Genomic DNA, 16,245 nt, shown 5'->3' with positions numbered 1-16,245 from the left:
TACAATTCTTCCTTAAGGAAACCGTTAAGGAATGCTGTTTTGACGTCCATTTGCCATATCTCATAATCATAGAATGCAACAATTGCTAACAAGATTTGGACGGACTTCAGCTTTGCTACGGCTGAGAAGGTCTCATCGTAGTCAACCCCTAGAACTTGTCAATAACCCTTAGCGACAAGCCGAGCTTTATAGATGGTCACATTACCATCCGCATCATTCTTCTTCTTAAAGATCCATTTATTTTCTATGGCTCGCTGATCATCGGGCAAGTCTGTCAAAGTCCATACTTTGTTTTCATACATGGATCCTATCTCAGATTTCATGGCTTCAAGCCATTTGTTGGAATCTGGGCCTGCCATCGCTTCTTCATAGTTCGAAGATTCACCGTTGTCTAACAACATGATTTCCAGGATAGGGTTGCCATACCATTCTGGTGTGGAACGTGTCCTTGTGGACCTACAAAGTTAGTAGCAACTTGATCCGAAGTTCCTTGATCATCATCATTAACTTCCTCTCTAGTCGGTGCAGGCACCACAGAAACATCTTCCTGAGCTGCGCTACTTTCCGGTTCAAGAGGCAGTACTTCATCAAGTTCTACTTTCCTCCCACTTACTTCTTTCGAGAGAAACTCTTTCTCCAGAAAGGATCCATTCTTGGCAACAAAGATCTTTTCTTCAGATCTGAGGTAGAAGGTATACCCAATGGTTTCCTTAGGGTATCCTATGAAGGCATTTTTCCGACTTGGGTTCGAGCTTTTCAGGTTGAAGTTTCTTGACATAAGCCTCACATCCCCAAACTTTTAGAAACGACAACTTAGGTTTCTTCCCAAACCATAATTCATACGGTGTCGTCTCAACGGATTTAGACGGTGCCCTATTTAAAGTGAATGTGGTTGTCTCTAAAGCATAACCCCAAAAATATAGCAGTAAATCGGTAAGAGACATCATAGATCGCACCATATCCAATAGAGTGCGATTACGACGCTGAGGTGTTCCAGGCGGCGTGAGTTGTGAAACGATTCCACATTTTCTTAAGTGCGTACCAGACTCATGACTCAATTATTCTCCTCCATGATCTGATCGTAGGAACTTTATTTTCCTGTCACGTTGATTCTCCACCTCATTCTGAAATTCCTTGAACTTTTCAAAGGTCTCAAACTTGTGTTTCATCAAGTAGACATACCCATATCTACTGAAGTCATTGGTGAGGGTGAGAACATAATGATAGCCACCGCGAGCTTCAACGCTCATTGGACCGCACACATCAGTATGTATTATTTCCAACAAGTTGCTTGCTCGATACATTGTTCTGAAAAACGCAGTCTTGGTCATGTTGGCCAAAAGGCATGGTTCGCATGTGTCAAATGATTCATAATCAAGAGACTCCAGAAGTCCATCTGCATGGAGTTTCTTCATGTGTTTGACACCAATGTGACCAAGGCGGCAGTGCCACAAGTATGTGGGACTATCATTATTAATCTTACATCTTTTGGTATTCACACTATGAATATGTGTAACATCACGTTCGAGATTCAATAAGAATAAACCATTGACTAGCGGGGCATGAACATAAAACATATCTCTCATATAAATCGAACAACCATTATTCTTGGATTTAAATAAGTAGCCATCTCGCATTAAACGAGATCCAGATACAATGTTCATGCTCAAAGCTGGCACTAGATAATAATTATTGAGGTTGAAAACTAACCCCGTAGGTAAATGTAGAGGTAGCGTGCCGACGGCGATCACATCGACCTTGGAACCATTCCCGACGCGCATCGTCACCTTGCCCTTCGCCAGTCTCCGCTTATTCCGCAACTCCTATTTTGAGTTACAAATCTGAGCAACTGCACCGGTATCAAATACCCAGGAGCTACTACGAGTACTGGTAAGGTACACATCAATAACATGTATATCACATATACCTTTGGTGTTGCCGGCCTTCTTATCTGCTAAGTACTTGGGGCAGTTCTGCTTCCAGTGTCCATTCCCTTGCAATTAAAGCACTGAGTCTCGGGCTTGGGTCCATTGTTTGGCTTCTTCCCAGCAAGTGATTTACCGGGCGCGGAAAATCCATTGCCGTCCTTCTTGAAGTTCTTTTTACCCTTGCCTTTCTTGAAACTAGTGGTCTTATTCACCATCAACACTTGATGTTCCTTTTTGATTTTCACCTCCGTTGATTTTAGCATTGAATATAACTCAGGAATGTACTTCTCCATCCCCTGCATATTGTAGTTCATCACAAAGCTCTTGTAGCTAGGTGAGAGAGACTGGAGGATTCTGTCAATGACCAAGTCATCTGGGAGATGAACTCTCAATTAAGACAAAGGGTTGTGTAACCCAGACATAGTGAGTATGTGCTCACTGGCAGAACTATTTTCCTCCATCTTACAACTGCAGAACCTGTCGGAGACTTCATATCTCTCGAACTGGGCATGAGCTTGGAAAACCATTTTCAGCTCTTGGAACATCTCATATGCTTTGTGCTGCTCAAAACGCTTTTGGAGCCCCGGTTCTAAGCTGTAAAGTGTGCCGCACTGAACCATGGAGTAATCATGACTACACGACTGCCAGGCGTTCATAACGTCTTGAGTTGATGGGAAAATGGGTGCTTCACCTAGCGTTGCTTCTAGGACATATGCTTTCTTGGAAGCTATGCGGATGATCCTCAAGTTCCGGACTCAGTCCATATAGTTGCTACCATCGTCTTTCAGCTTGGTTTTCTCTAGGAATGCGTTGAAGTTGAGGGCAACATTAGCATGGGCCATTTGATCTACAAGACATATTGCAAAGATGTTTTAGACTATGTTCATGATAATTAAGTTCATCTAATCAAATTTTAATGAACTCCCATTTAGATGGACATCCCTCTAGTCATCTAAGTGATACATGATCCGAGTCAACTAGGCCGTGTCCGATCATCACGTGAGACGGACTAGTCATCATCGGTGAACATCTTCATGTTGATCGTATCTACTATACGACTCATGTTCGACCTTTCGGTCTCTTGTGTTCCGAGGCCATGTCTATACATGCTAGGCTCGTCAAGTCAACCTAAGTGTTTTGCATGTGTAAATCTGGCTTACACCCGTTGTATGCGAATGTTAGAATCTATCACACCCGATCATCATATGGTGCTTCGAAGCAACAAACTTTCGCAACGGTGGACAGTTAGGGGGAATACTTTCTTGAAATTTTAGTGAGGGATCATCTTATTTATGCTACCGTCGTTCTAAGCAAATAAGATTTAAACATGATAAACATCACATGCAAATCATAAAGTGACATGATATGGCCATTATCATCTTGCGCTTTTGATCTCCATCTTTGAAGCGCGACATGATCACCTTCACCACCGGCATGACACCATGATCTCCATCATCGTGTCTCCATGAAGTTGTCCCTCCAACTATTACTTCTACTACTACGGCTATCGGTTAGCAATAAAGTAAAGTAATTACATGGCGTTGTTCAATGACACGCAGGTCATACAATAAATTAAGACAACTCCTATGGCTCCTGTCGGTTTTCATACTCATCGACATGCAAGTCATGATTCCTATTACAAGAACATGATCAATCTCATACATCACATATCATTCATCACATTATTTTGGCCATATCACATCACATAGCATACCCTGCAAAAACAAGTTAGACGTCCTCTAATTGTTGTTGCATGTTTTACGTGGCTGCTACACGTTTCTAGCAAGAACGTTTCTTACCTACGCAAAAGCCACAACGGTGATATGGAAATTGCTATTTACCCTTCATAAGGACCCTTTTCATCGAATCCGATCCGACTAAAGTGGGAGAGACTGACACCCGCTAGCCACCTTATGCAACAAGTGCATGTAAGTCGGTGGAACCTGTCTCACGTAAGTGTACGTGTAAGGTCGGTCCGGGCCGCTTCATCCCACAATACCGTCGAAACAAGTTAGGACTAGTAACGGTAAGCAAATTGAACAAAACCAACGCCCACAACTACTTGTGTTCTACTCGTGCATAGAATCTACGCATAGACCTTGCTGATGATGCCACTATTGGGGAACGTAGCAATAATTCAAAATTTTCTACGCATCACCAAGATCAATCTAGGAGATTCTAGCAACAAGAGAGAGAGAGGATGAGCATCTTCATACCTTTGAAGATCTCTAAGAGGAAATGTTACTAGAACGCGGATGAGGGAGTCGTACTCGCGGCGATTCAAATCGCGGAAGATCCGATCTACACCGAACGGGCGGCGCCTCCGTGTTCAACACACGTACAGCCCGGGGACGTCTCCTTCTTGTTCCAACAAGGGGAGAGGATAAGTTGAGGGAGAGCTCCGGCAGCACGACGGCGTGATGGTGGAGCTTGCAGTTCTCCGGCAGGGCTTCACCAAGCACTACTATGGAGGAGGAGGTGTTGGGGAGGGAGAGGGCTGTGCCAGGGGAAAGGTATGGCAGCCCTCCCACCCCCCACTATTTATAGGGTAAGGGGAGAGGGGGCCGGCCCCCTTAGATCTCATCTAGGGGGGGGGCAAAAGGAGGGAGGCTTGCCCCCCAAGCCAAGGGGGGCGCCCCCTCTAGGGTTTTCCCCAACCCTAGGCGCATGGGCCCTAGGGGGAGAAGGCGCCCAGCCCACTTAGGGGCTGGTTCCCCTCCATATTCAGCCCATAGGGCCCTCCGGGGCAGGTGGACACCCGAAACCCTTTCGGTGGTCCCGGTACAATACCGATAAACCCCTGAACACTTCCGGTGACCGAATAAGGACTTCCCATATATAAATCTTTGTATCCGGACCATTCTGTAACTCCTCGTGACGTCCGGGATCTCATCCGGGACTCCGAACAACATTCGGTAACTGCATACTAATTCCCATAACAACTCTAGCATCACTGAACCTTAAGTGTGTAGACCCTACGGGTTCGGGAATCATGCAGACATGACCGAGACAGCTCTCCGGCCAATAACCAACAGAGGGATCTGGATACCCATTTTGGCTCCCACATGTTCCACGATGATCGCGTCGGATGAACCACGATGTCGGGGATTCAATCAATCCCGTATACAATTCCCTTTGTCAATCGGTATGTTACTTGCCCGGGATTCGATCGTCGGTATCCCAATACCTTGTTCAATCTCGTTACCGGCAAGTCACTTTACTCGTTCCGTAATGCATGATCCCGTGACTAACTACTTAGTCACATTGAGCTTATTATGATGATGCATTACCGAGTGGGCCCAGAGATACCTCTCCTTCATACGGAGTGACAAATCCCAGTCTCGATTCGTGCCAACCCAACAGACACTTTCGGAGATACCTGTAGTGTACCTTTATAGCCACCCAGTTACGTTGTGACGTTTGGTACACCCAAAGCATTCCTACGGTATCCGGAAGTTGCACAATCTCATGGTCTAAGGAAATGATACTTGACATTAGAAAAGGTTTTAGCAAACGAACTACACGATCTTGTGCTATGCTTAGGATTGGGTCTTGTCCATCACATCATTCTCCTAATGATGTGATCCCGTTATCAACGACATCCAATGTCCATGGTCAGGAAACCATAATCATCTATTGATCAATGAGCTAGTCAACTAGAGGCTCACTAGGGACATGTTGTGGTCTATGTATTCACACATGCATTATGGTTTCCGGTTAATACAATTATAGCATGAACGATAGAAAATTATCATGAACAAGGAAATATAATAATAACCATTTTATTATTGCCTCTAGGGCATATTTCCAACACCGACTTCTCCGTAGGTCCACCGTTGCCCCTAAGCATCCCTCTATTCCCTCACTCTCTTCTAAAATTATGTACTTGTTGTCGTCTTCCTCCTCCTTCCGTCCCCATGACCCACCTTTTGGCACTGGTTGCGTCTGGTGCCGATGTGTTGTGCCACCATACCTAAGCCGCCTTCTCTGACGGTCCACTGTTGTCCCTAACCATACCTCTAACACACACAACCCCCTTCTACGACATGCGGTGAGCACACACACTGCATGATTGGTAAGACTGCATTTTTTGTTGCCAAATTTGACATAAATAAAAATTTCTACTCTTTCAGACACAACTTGCACTTTATTTGAATATCAACATGGTATAAGAAAAAACATGCAGTACAATGATGGTAAATATAAGAACATGCAGTAAACTTCATCGGATAGTCTATCACAACCTTTGCCCATCACGTTGGTCATAATTTGTTGAATCGACAGCCCAACCTATACACAACTGAAAAGTATGATAGATGATCTCTCATGCTATTGTATATGACACTGCAAAGAAATGTTAGCACATCCAGTTGTGTTTTTATATTCTCGTTAAATTATGTTCTACGAATAACCTGTTGGATCAGAAGAATGGGAAAATAAAGAAGCAAGTTGCTGCAATTAATTAGCTGAATTATGCAGAATTTACCACTCATGTTATTGCCTTCATCTCGCTAATTCTATAGAAGAATGGCCCTTCACTACCTTCCCACCATTAATTATTGTCGACATTCATTAAGAGTAATCAACTCCTTCATTAGTTAATTAAAAAAATGAAATTACATGCATATTCACTAAACCATGTTGAACTTTACATGTAGAGGGCGTGTTTTAGTAATCTATATTAAGTAGTATATGCACCGGTTCATGGAGGCATGTACTGATGATGCCCCACATGGTGGGCCTTGTTTCCGAGTCGTTAAAACAAAAGTCAGTCTAAAATTTGCAAATGGACTTTGATTACTATTTAAACTCAAGAGCAAATTCAAATGGTTTAGTCGCATAATATCAGTAAGAAAGAAAGTACTTCTTTTACCGAAAAGTGGTGGTTTCTGCCTCTTTGTATTACAAAGCAACCAACACCGATCACATAGCAATTGTTGGGGGCGAGTAACACAAGAAGCCCAAAAAAAACAGAAAGAACAAAGAAGAAGAAAAAAATTCCAACAACGGCACCTTGACAAAGCACGGATGACACGCCAGTGCCGCGCCCTTCGAAATTGACCCACCACACACCAAGGCTCCAATCCGTCGCGTACCAAGTAGCACCTCCAAGATGGGATGCGACCCGACGACGCTGCTGCCCGGACGTGTCCTAGGGTTTCCCCCGGCACGCGGAAGGGGTGGGGGTGGATACCTCCGACACCCTCCTGGAAGGGATGGCGGCACCTGCAGGTGTCACCGCGTCGGTGCCGGAAGAGCCGGCAAGGGATTTCTCCGGCACTCCAAACCCCATAGCCCACCCGGGTCGGAGCCAACCAGCCACCTTACCGCCCACCAGCATGCACCGCCACGGGTCTTGACGCCGCCCACACCGCCTCACTGAGATCACCACCACGAGGCCAATGGGATGGAGAGAGATGCATCCAGGCGATGGGACAACAACACCGGAGCCGCGCGGGAGGGAACTACATCCACCCCCGTCGTGCGGGAGGCCCTTGCCTCCGGCACAATCACAGTTGCCGTCCGGACACGACAACAGGGCATTCCAGGCCACCCTGGCCTGGCCAGGCCCAAATCGGGCCTACAAAGCCCCGCCGGTCGTGCTGCAGCAAGGCGGCACCATCGCCGCCAGCATCCACCCGCCCATCGCCACTTCCCCGCTTCCTGAGAGCCACGCCGACGACCCTCCCCGCCGCCGGCCAGCCCAGACTTGGATGGGGCCCAAAGGGCCTTGATATGGGCCGAGCGGGCGCCGCTAGATCGCGCCACCGCGTCATCCCGCCGCCTAGTAGATCGCCCGCCACCACGTCGGAGAGCCCCGCCACCGCGCCGGACCGCCGCCGCCTAGGAGTGTCGTACCGCCCTGTGTCAGCGCGACCCGAGAGGGGAATGGCTAGCGGTGGCTGCCGCCATCGCCGCCCGGGCCAAGGCCCGGCGCCGGACGCCAGCGACAGCGGCAAGGAGGGAGGGAAGGGGAGGTCTCGAGAAGGAGGCGCCGAGGGCGCGGCCGATCGCCCGCGGGGGCGACGCGGTCGCGAGGAGGGAAGAGGTCCAGTCCACTCGAACGTACTTCTTTTACCATCCTCACTATGTGTCGAACTCGTTGGTGGAAATTTGTTGGACATTTACAGAACAAAATTCACATCAAGTTACTTTATCCCACTGAGGCAATTCAACGAAGCTAGTAGCACGCAGCAGCGAACACATGAATGCATCTCCCCATCTGCGTGCATGACACAGGCTGCAAGAAATTCGTACACTACAATGTGAGAATGTAATAAGCTAGTGACACGTCACACATTCTTGAAATAAAAGAGGTAAAGATAACTAAAAATATATATCAACCTAAAATGGCAGGCTTGTGATGTTCAAGAAAATGGAACTAATGACAACCATCTCCATCACAGCTGTCGTTTATAACCTACTGTAAACATAAGCAACATGATGACAAACTTAGTTTAAACTAATTATGCAATCGAGTCACGAGAGAGTTAGTATAATTAAAGACGTGTGGGAAGACAACAAAAATGCCATTAGGGCAAGGACTGATAAGAAATATATATAAATATTTGAAGTGGCACTATGGATCTAGAACACATGCATCCCAATATTTAAACATGGAAGCATTGATGAACTGTGTATCTAGTGATAATATACTGGGAGGCAGCAAGAAGCAGATACCAAAAATAAAATGCAGGCAAAGTTTGCAATCGTTCCATCCAACAAACAAAATAGGGTGATACAGGCCAATATGTAGCATAAAGACATAAACTTGCAGATAAGTTTACGACCCTGCCACATTAACAAATATTACAATTAAATAAAATTAAACTCTAACACCGACATGGTCAATCAAATTTTACAAAAAATATTCACGTAATTAACAAGTAAAACATTTCACAACAACATCCAGTATTACTCATATAAGCACAAAAGAGCAGTGGAAGTGTATATAACACACAAACACAACCATCATGCCGATTCAGGCATTCCATCCAAGACAATCGAAGCTCGCAGCAAAATAAAATTTACCTATATACATCCAACAACATCATGAGATGATCAAGGTAGAAGAGAAAACTAAACTTGAGATTGTAAGCCTGTAGTGGTTGGAAAATCCTTGCATATCTCCTGAGAGGAAGAATTGTGGTCAACAATGGGTCAGACGCGCTGGGGCATGCAGGAGCAAATGGAAGAAGAGGCCTAATGAGAGAATGCCGGCGCGGAGAAGCCCTTTCAAAGGGAGCGGCAGACAACAACCACGTGAAGAATTGGCTTCGCTGAGAAGATGGGTTTCACACCTTTGGTCATCACCGCCTCCTTTTGATATGTCACTGTCGACGAGAAGATGGGCTTCACACCGCCGCTTGTTGCCGCATCCTTCAATCCGTGCTGGCATTCACGACAAGAACATATTTAGTTAGAAGGTTGGCTGTTGAGGAACATTTATTTTAGAATTGTAAACATATTCACAGCATGATACAAATAAACCCCAAAATTATAGTATTGAACTATCCAAAAAATGACCTAAATCTATGAAAAGTTGAGAGCAGAAAGCAAACAACATCATCGAAATATTCTTCCAATTAATACATTACCTCAGCAAGAGAATGGAACTAATCTTGGCATCAATGCTGATGTTCCTCCACCTGGCATGAAGTATAGAAGACAGAAAATGTGAATACAAAATGGTCAAAATTAAGATTTATCGTTGAACAACATCAGATTGAAAACAAGGTTTATCGTTGCAAACAAAGATTATTTTCATGTGAACTACATGTGTACTGTTGTATCCAATTGTTTTGCCTCATTAGGAATTAATTGCATAATCTGAGTACAACATGAAAACTATTAGCACCCATAACAACTCTTGCGTTACCAAATTCTGCATATCCAAGACAAAACTGTCGGTTTGACTAATTTGGCTTGGGAATTAACCAAGAAGGGCAGTGCTTTGCCATATTCCACAATCGACAGAGACATCGGAGTCTTCCCGCCAAAAATAAAAAGGAAAGAAGATAGAGACATCAGAGTCAAGTTCGAGGGAGGTCCAATTTTTTGTTTAGTTTAGTACCTTTTTCCGGGTTTCTGTATTTCCCCTTTTCTTCTGATTTGGTGTTTCTTCCTCTTTTTTATCTATTTAAATTCATATTTCTTAAAATAGTGAATATTCTGTTAAAATTCAATGAATGTTTATTTAAACAATTCAGGAATATGTTTTGAAATCCATGACCATTTCCTTAAATTCGTGAGTTGTAAAATTCATGAACATTTTGTAAAATATTAACGATGTTTTGTAAACATTTTAGAAAATCTTAAACACTTTTAGAATTTAAGGAACCTTTTATAAAAAAATAATGAGATGTGTAGAAAACAGAGAAGAAAAATAACCAAAATAAATAAATAGAAAACTGGCGCCCCACAGTGGGCTGGCCCAAGAGCGCTCTGTGTGGTGCGTGTTTGCTAGTTATATGCCCCATCCGCTGCGGGGGAATATCTGTCGATAGTGTTACTTTTTTTTTTTTGAACACCGTCGATAGTGTTACTTGTTCAGCATAGTTAACCACCGACCACCATTCGCTTTGGGCTACTCTTGTAGGCACAGGTATAGCCCAGCTCGGTTCAAAGGCCTAGGTTAAGCTCGAGAAGTTTCCTCTTTTAAAACAATCTAATCACTACTTCTAAACCTAAAAAAAATTCTAATCCCTAGTCCTGCTATTTCTGGAAGTAAATAAATTCTGCTCCTATCTATTTTTGTAGCAAACAATTAATGTCCATTAAAACCTGCCATTTTGCTCCTATTTATCTCGATGACGGTCTTGTACACATACCATCTGCATACAAATCTTGTTGACTACCAACATTGCATCGAAAACCATGGGGCCTTCACGAGCTCTCCCGTGCCTGGTCCTCCTCTTCCTTCTCTCCTCATCCAGAGCTTCCGTCTTAGAAGATACGTGCAAATCCTTCGCCGACGGCAACCCGGGCGTCGGCTACGACTATTGCATCAAGTTTTTCCAGGCGAGCAAGGACAGTGCCACCGCCGACAAGCGTGGCTTGGCTATCATCGCATCAAAGCTCACCGGAGCGGCAGCCAAGAGCATAGGCAAGCACATCCAAGCCCTCAAGGCCTCGGAGAAGGACAAGCACATCCAGTCGGGCCTCAATGACTGCCGTGATTTGTACTCGCAAGCTGTGGACTTGCTCGACGTGGCAGCGAAAGGCGTCGCGGCGGGTACACCGCGAGGCAAACTAGACGCAGTGGCGAACCTCAGCGGCGCACTGGTCAGCCCCCAAACCTGCGAGGACGGTTTCAGCGAATTGGGCGTGAAGTCGCCGCTCTCCGCCGAGGACTCCGAGTTCACTAAGGAGGTCTCCATCGCACTCGTTATAACGAACTCGTTATGAGTAGCTTGATTAGAAGGGAATTATTTTTCAGTCCATCTATTCATCTGGCCATCTGGATAATAATTTTCTCATGGAATTGTTGTGTGGTGATTTTTAAAATAGCAAAAATCAAGTGAATGTCGCACAATTTGCATGCGATCGCTGACCATGGCCTAATCGGGATATTTAGACATTAATACTCACTTCGCTCCTTTACGTAAAGTGTATTTGTTTTTCATAAAAAATCCACAATGTAAGGTGTATTTCACCTTTTTTCATCTATTTTTCTGTTTTGCCCCTCCACCATTCCCTACATGCCTTCCATATAAACTAGTACTGGTGGTTGGGGCCCGTCACCAGATTGCTAGCGGCCCATTCCAATTACTTTGTTGCTATTTTGGTAACACATGGATATGGCATGTAAGTAAGAAGTTGCACTACAAATTTCAAAAGAACTAAATAAATGACACTCAAATACAAAGAGATTAGTGGATTTCCAACGTGGATCACCAAATGGATACCACCGCCATGTTCATGGACATGCTGTCGGGTGTCGGCCATTCAATACAACTTACCACATGGATATTTTTACAATGCAAAAAAGGGACACTGAGCGTAATATGAACTAAAACTACAGGAAAAAACACTATTTCTCGTTGTAGGTAAGGTCGACGAGCCCCATGCCAAAGCCGCCGGCTTCGCTTGTTGGCCGCCAATGCCAACCTGAGGCCCTGTGATTTTTTATGCATTTTCATTGTGTTGCTTTGGCGCCTTGTCATCCTCAGCCTCAATCTCCTCGAAGAGCCACTCCCATTACGCACATTGAAGATGGAGCAGTGGCTCTGCGCGAATGCAAGCACCGTCTGGTTCTTGTCAAGGACGCCTGGGCACGCGAGGAGCTCTGCCATAGCTTTATACCATTATTGCTTGGTTGCCAGAAATATCCATCACTATGCAGCAAAGGGCATAACAAAAAGATGAAAATGGTTGAACCTTTCCTTGGTCTGCAGAAAACAGAAAAGAGGGTTCTAGTGAAGATCACATGGGAGGCTGTTGCAAGGACTCCAAGATGCATGATGTGGCTTGATATGACAGATGATGGCATATTATTTATTTGCCTCATATTCAACCCACAACTTGCCATTTTCACTTCTGCAAATGATTACTTAGTACTATTCATCAAAATTAAACTAAGAAAGGATAGAGGTGCAGATGCATAAAAAAATGCCTCCAAGTGACAAGATTGCATTATTGTGTTGTGTACCGCAGAAAGATAAATGCATCACCGACAATCGATATTTTTCAACTAACAAAGACACTCCAGCCAGTTGTAAGTAGATGTTGCCTAGGTTGTCCTGAAAGTCTGAAACACAAAACACCAGAAGGCATGAGATAAACCAGACACAGGGAGAGAGCTCACACATACTCATGAAGTAATGAATCAGTATATGTTGCAAGTTTCTACAGCAGTAAGAATTCGGCATTCAATTGTGACATGAAGTGCTACACCAACACAATAAGCGCACACATCTGGATTGATCCCTGGTTTGCCTGATCGCTTGATCTGGATCGATCCCTTTGTAACGCCCACGATGCGGCTATATCTCTCACGTGTCGAGGCATGACTTAGAGGCATAACCGCATTGTAGGTGTTGTCGCAAGAAGGGTCATCTTCACACAATCCCATGTAATGAATAAGAATGGGATAAAGAGAGTTGGCTTACAATCGCCACTTCACATAATACATAAATAAATTCATACATCATTCAAAATACACTCACAGACCAACTATGGTCAAATCCAAATGAAAAGAAGATAACCCCAAATGCTAGATCCCTGATCGTCCCAACTGGGCTCCACTACTGATCATCCGGAAACGAAATATAGTAACGACCAAGGTCCTCGTCGAACTTCCACTTGAGCTCGGTTGCGTCACTTGCACTAGTATTCTCGGCACTTGCAACTGTTCTGGTAGAATCTGTGAGTCACCGGGACTCAGCAATCTCACACCCGCGAGATCAAAACTATTTAAGCTCATGGGTAGGAAAGGGGTAAGGGGGTGGAGCTGCAACAAGCACTAAGCATATATGGCAGCTAACATACGCAAGTAAGAGCGAGAAGAGAAGCAACGCATCGGTCGAGAAGCTAGAAGTGATCAAGAAGTGATCCTGAAACTACTTACGTTCATACATAACCCAAACCGTGTTCACTTTCCGGACTCCGCCGAAAAGAGACCATCACGACTACACACGCGGTTGATGCATTTTAATTAAGTCAAGTGTCAAGTTCTCTACAACCGGACATTAACAAATTCCCATCTGCCGCATAACCGGGGGCACGGCTTTCGAAAGATAATACCTTGCAGGGGTGTCCCAACTTAGCTCATCACAAGCTCTCACGGTCAACAAAGGATATTCCTTCTTCCAGGAAGACCCGATCAGTCTCGGAATCCCTGTTACAAGACATTTCGATAATGGTAAAACAAGACCAGCAAGACCAACCGACTGTGCCGACAAATCCCGATAGGAGCTGCACATATCTCGTTCTTAGGGCACATCGGATAAGCTAAGCATACAAGTACCAACATAACCCAAGTTGCCAAGGGACGGTCCCGCACGGTGCTCTAGTTTGGACCAACACTCAGAGGAGCACTGGCCCGGGGGTTAAAATAAGATGACCCTCGGGCTCACAAAATCCCAAGGGAAAAGGCTTAGGTGGCAAATGATAAAACCAAGGTTGGGCCTTGCTGGAGGAGTTTTATTCAAAGCGAACTGTCAAGGGGGTCCCATAAATCACCCAATCGCGTAAGGAACACAAAATCAAGGAACATAACACCGGTATGACGGAAACTAAGGCGGCAAGAGTGGAACAAAACACCAGGCATAAGGCCGAGCCTTACACCCTTTACCAAGTATATAGGTGCATTAATTAAATAAGATATATTCTGATATCCCAAAATATCCATGTTTCAACAAGGAACAAACTTCATCTTCACCTGCAACTAGAAACGCTATAAGATGGGCTGAGCAAAAGCGGTGACATGGCCAAACAACAGTTTGCTAGGAATGGATGGTTAGAGGCTTGACATGGAAACATGGGAGGCATGATAAACAAGTGGTAGGTAACGCAAGCATAGCGATAGAGCGAACAACTAGCAAAGAAAAGATAGAAGTGATATCGAGGGTATGGTCATCTTGCCTGCAAAGTTCTCAGAGTTGTCGAAAGCTTGATCCTCGTTAGCGTACTCAACAGGTTCCTCGTTCACGTACTCGTCTCCCGGCTCTACCCAAGGAAAGAACACAAGCAATGTAACAACAATCAATCACGATGCAATGCACAAGCAACATGATGCAATACATGGCATGATATGCAAGATATGATATACAATGCATAAGCATGCTCCGGAAGGGAAAGAATGATCAAGGCATCAACTTGGCAAACCAAGTATGCCGCTGGAAAGATGAGGTGATTTCGGTTGAAATCGATATAAAGATCACCGGAAACGGATGCACGGTTTGCAAATGGCAAGCAACACAAGAATGCCACAATTCTGCGATTAACATCATGATGCTACTTAGCATGCAACAAGAAACTAAGCTACTGTACTCCAACATAGCAACAAAGCATATGGCAGTGATGTAGAAGAGATGCTTGACAAAACATGAACACTGAGCTACGGCCAAAACACACTAGAGCAGGTTCAAACAAGCATGGCAAAAGTGAAAAAGATAACAGCATCACAAACTTAGTGAAAAATACTAACATGCCAGAAATAACATCAGGAAGCCATGTTTAGAGCAAGCAAAATACATGCTACAGGAATATATAATAGCAAATAAAGGTATGGCATGAATCTACTAAATGCATAGAACAAAAGTCCCTTACTGAACATGAGCGAAAAAGGCACATAAGATGTGATGTTACCCATGTAAACATAGCAAGTTTTATTAACAGTTTCCGAATTAGCAGAAAAATAGAGCATGGCATAAACAGATTTATGATAACAACATTGCGAGCTTGAATCACTCATCACAAAGCATTGAATGACAAAACAAGCATACTAACAGCAACATGACATGTTCATAAGGCTAACCATGGCAAGGGCAAGGTCATTGGGTGCATGGATCACTAGCAAAACACATGGCAAAACTGAACTTAATGTTAACAGCATGGCAACAACATTATTTAGCAAAAGTAGAGCATGCTAATGACAAGCTACACTACTCCATAATTGCAAGCAGTGGCATTGATGGATAGAGCATAACCACATGTTCAAAATATCCTTACTGAAGCATCCCAAAATAATCATGGAACTCACTGTAGCATCAAGTTTACATGACATCAAAATAACAACAGAACAAGGACTGAAATCAGCAACATCACGAAGCCTAGTTTGCATGCTTGTGCTAGCCACAACATTGATCACAAAAATGCAAGACTAGCACCCCTGTAAAGATGGAATGTCATAGTTCAAAACACATGTAGAGCTCATGCCCATAGGATGCACACACAAAATGCAATGAAAAAGACAAATCACCAAGTTCTGTTAACAGACAACAGTTAACATCATATAGCACTCTTGCAACGACTATTAAGGAATCAAGATGAACTCAAACAAGCATGAAACAATGGAACAAAATGAAGAGCATCTCATGGTGAACATTTTGACATATTATATGCATAAATCGGAGCTACGGGCATGAAGTTATAGCATGATGAACAAGGCATAAAAATAACAGAGAGCTCCACGACAGTGGAATTTCACCTCCGATATCCCAGATCTAGGGTTCAACATGCAGATCGAGGCAGGGACGGAGCTTCGCCGGAGAAGCGGCGCGCGGCGGCGGCCGGAGCTTGGGGAGGAAGGTGGCCGACGGATCTGTCCGGCTCCTCGCTGGATCCGGCCGGAGGCGGGGTCGGCGGCGAGGCG

At 44.5% G+C, this 16,245-nt stretch overlaps 1 protein-coding gene across 1 annotated transcript; it reads left to right on the top strand.

The window, feature by feature from the left end:
* Positions 1-10,802: 10,802 nt before the first annotated feature.
* On the top strand, positions 10,803-11,417 carry LOC123042041 (putative invertase inhibitor). Its single transcript, XM_044464571.1, has one exon. The coding sequence runs from the start codon at positions 10,806-10,808 to the stop codon at positions 11,334-11,336; it is 531 nt and encodes a 176-aa protein (XP_044320506.1). The 5' UTR covers positions 10,803-10,805; the 3' UTR covers positions 11,337-11,417.
* The last annotated feature ends 4,828 nt before the right edge of the window (positions 11,418-16,245 follow it).

Source organism: Triticum aestivum, chromosome 2B (assembly GCF_018294505.1).
Source record: "Triticum aestivum cultivar Chinese Spring chromosome 2B, IWGSC CS RefSeq v2.1, whole genome shotgun sequence".
In the NCBI taxonomy this organism is placed as follows: domain Eukaryota; kingdom Viridiplantae; phylum Streptophyta; class Magnoliopsida; order Poales; family Poaceae; genus Triticum; species Triticum aestivum.
Note: the sequence above shows the minus strand (reverse complement) of the source record. Positions and strands in the feature narration are given on the sequence as shown.

Excerpts from the sequence above, each read along its gene's own strand:
- LOC123042041 (XM_044464571.1), top strand. The coding sequence starts at position 10,806 with ATGGGGCCTTCACGAGCTCTCCCGTGCCTGGTCCTCCTCTTCCTTCTC.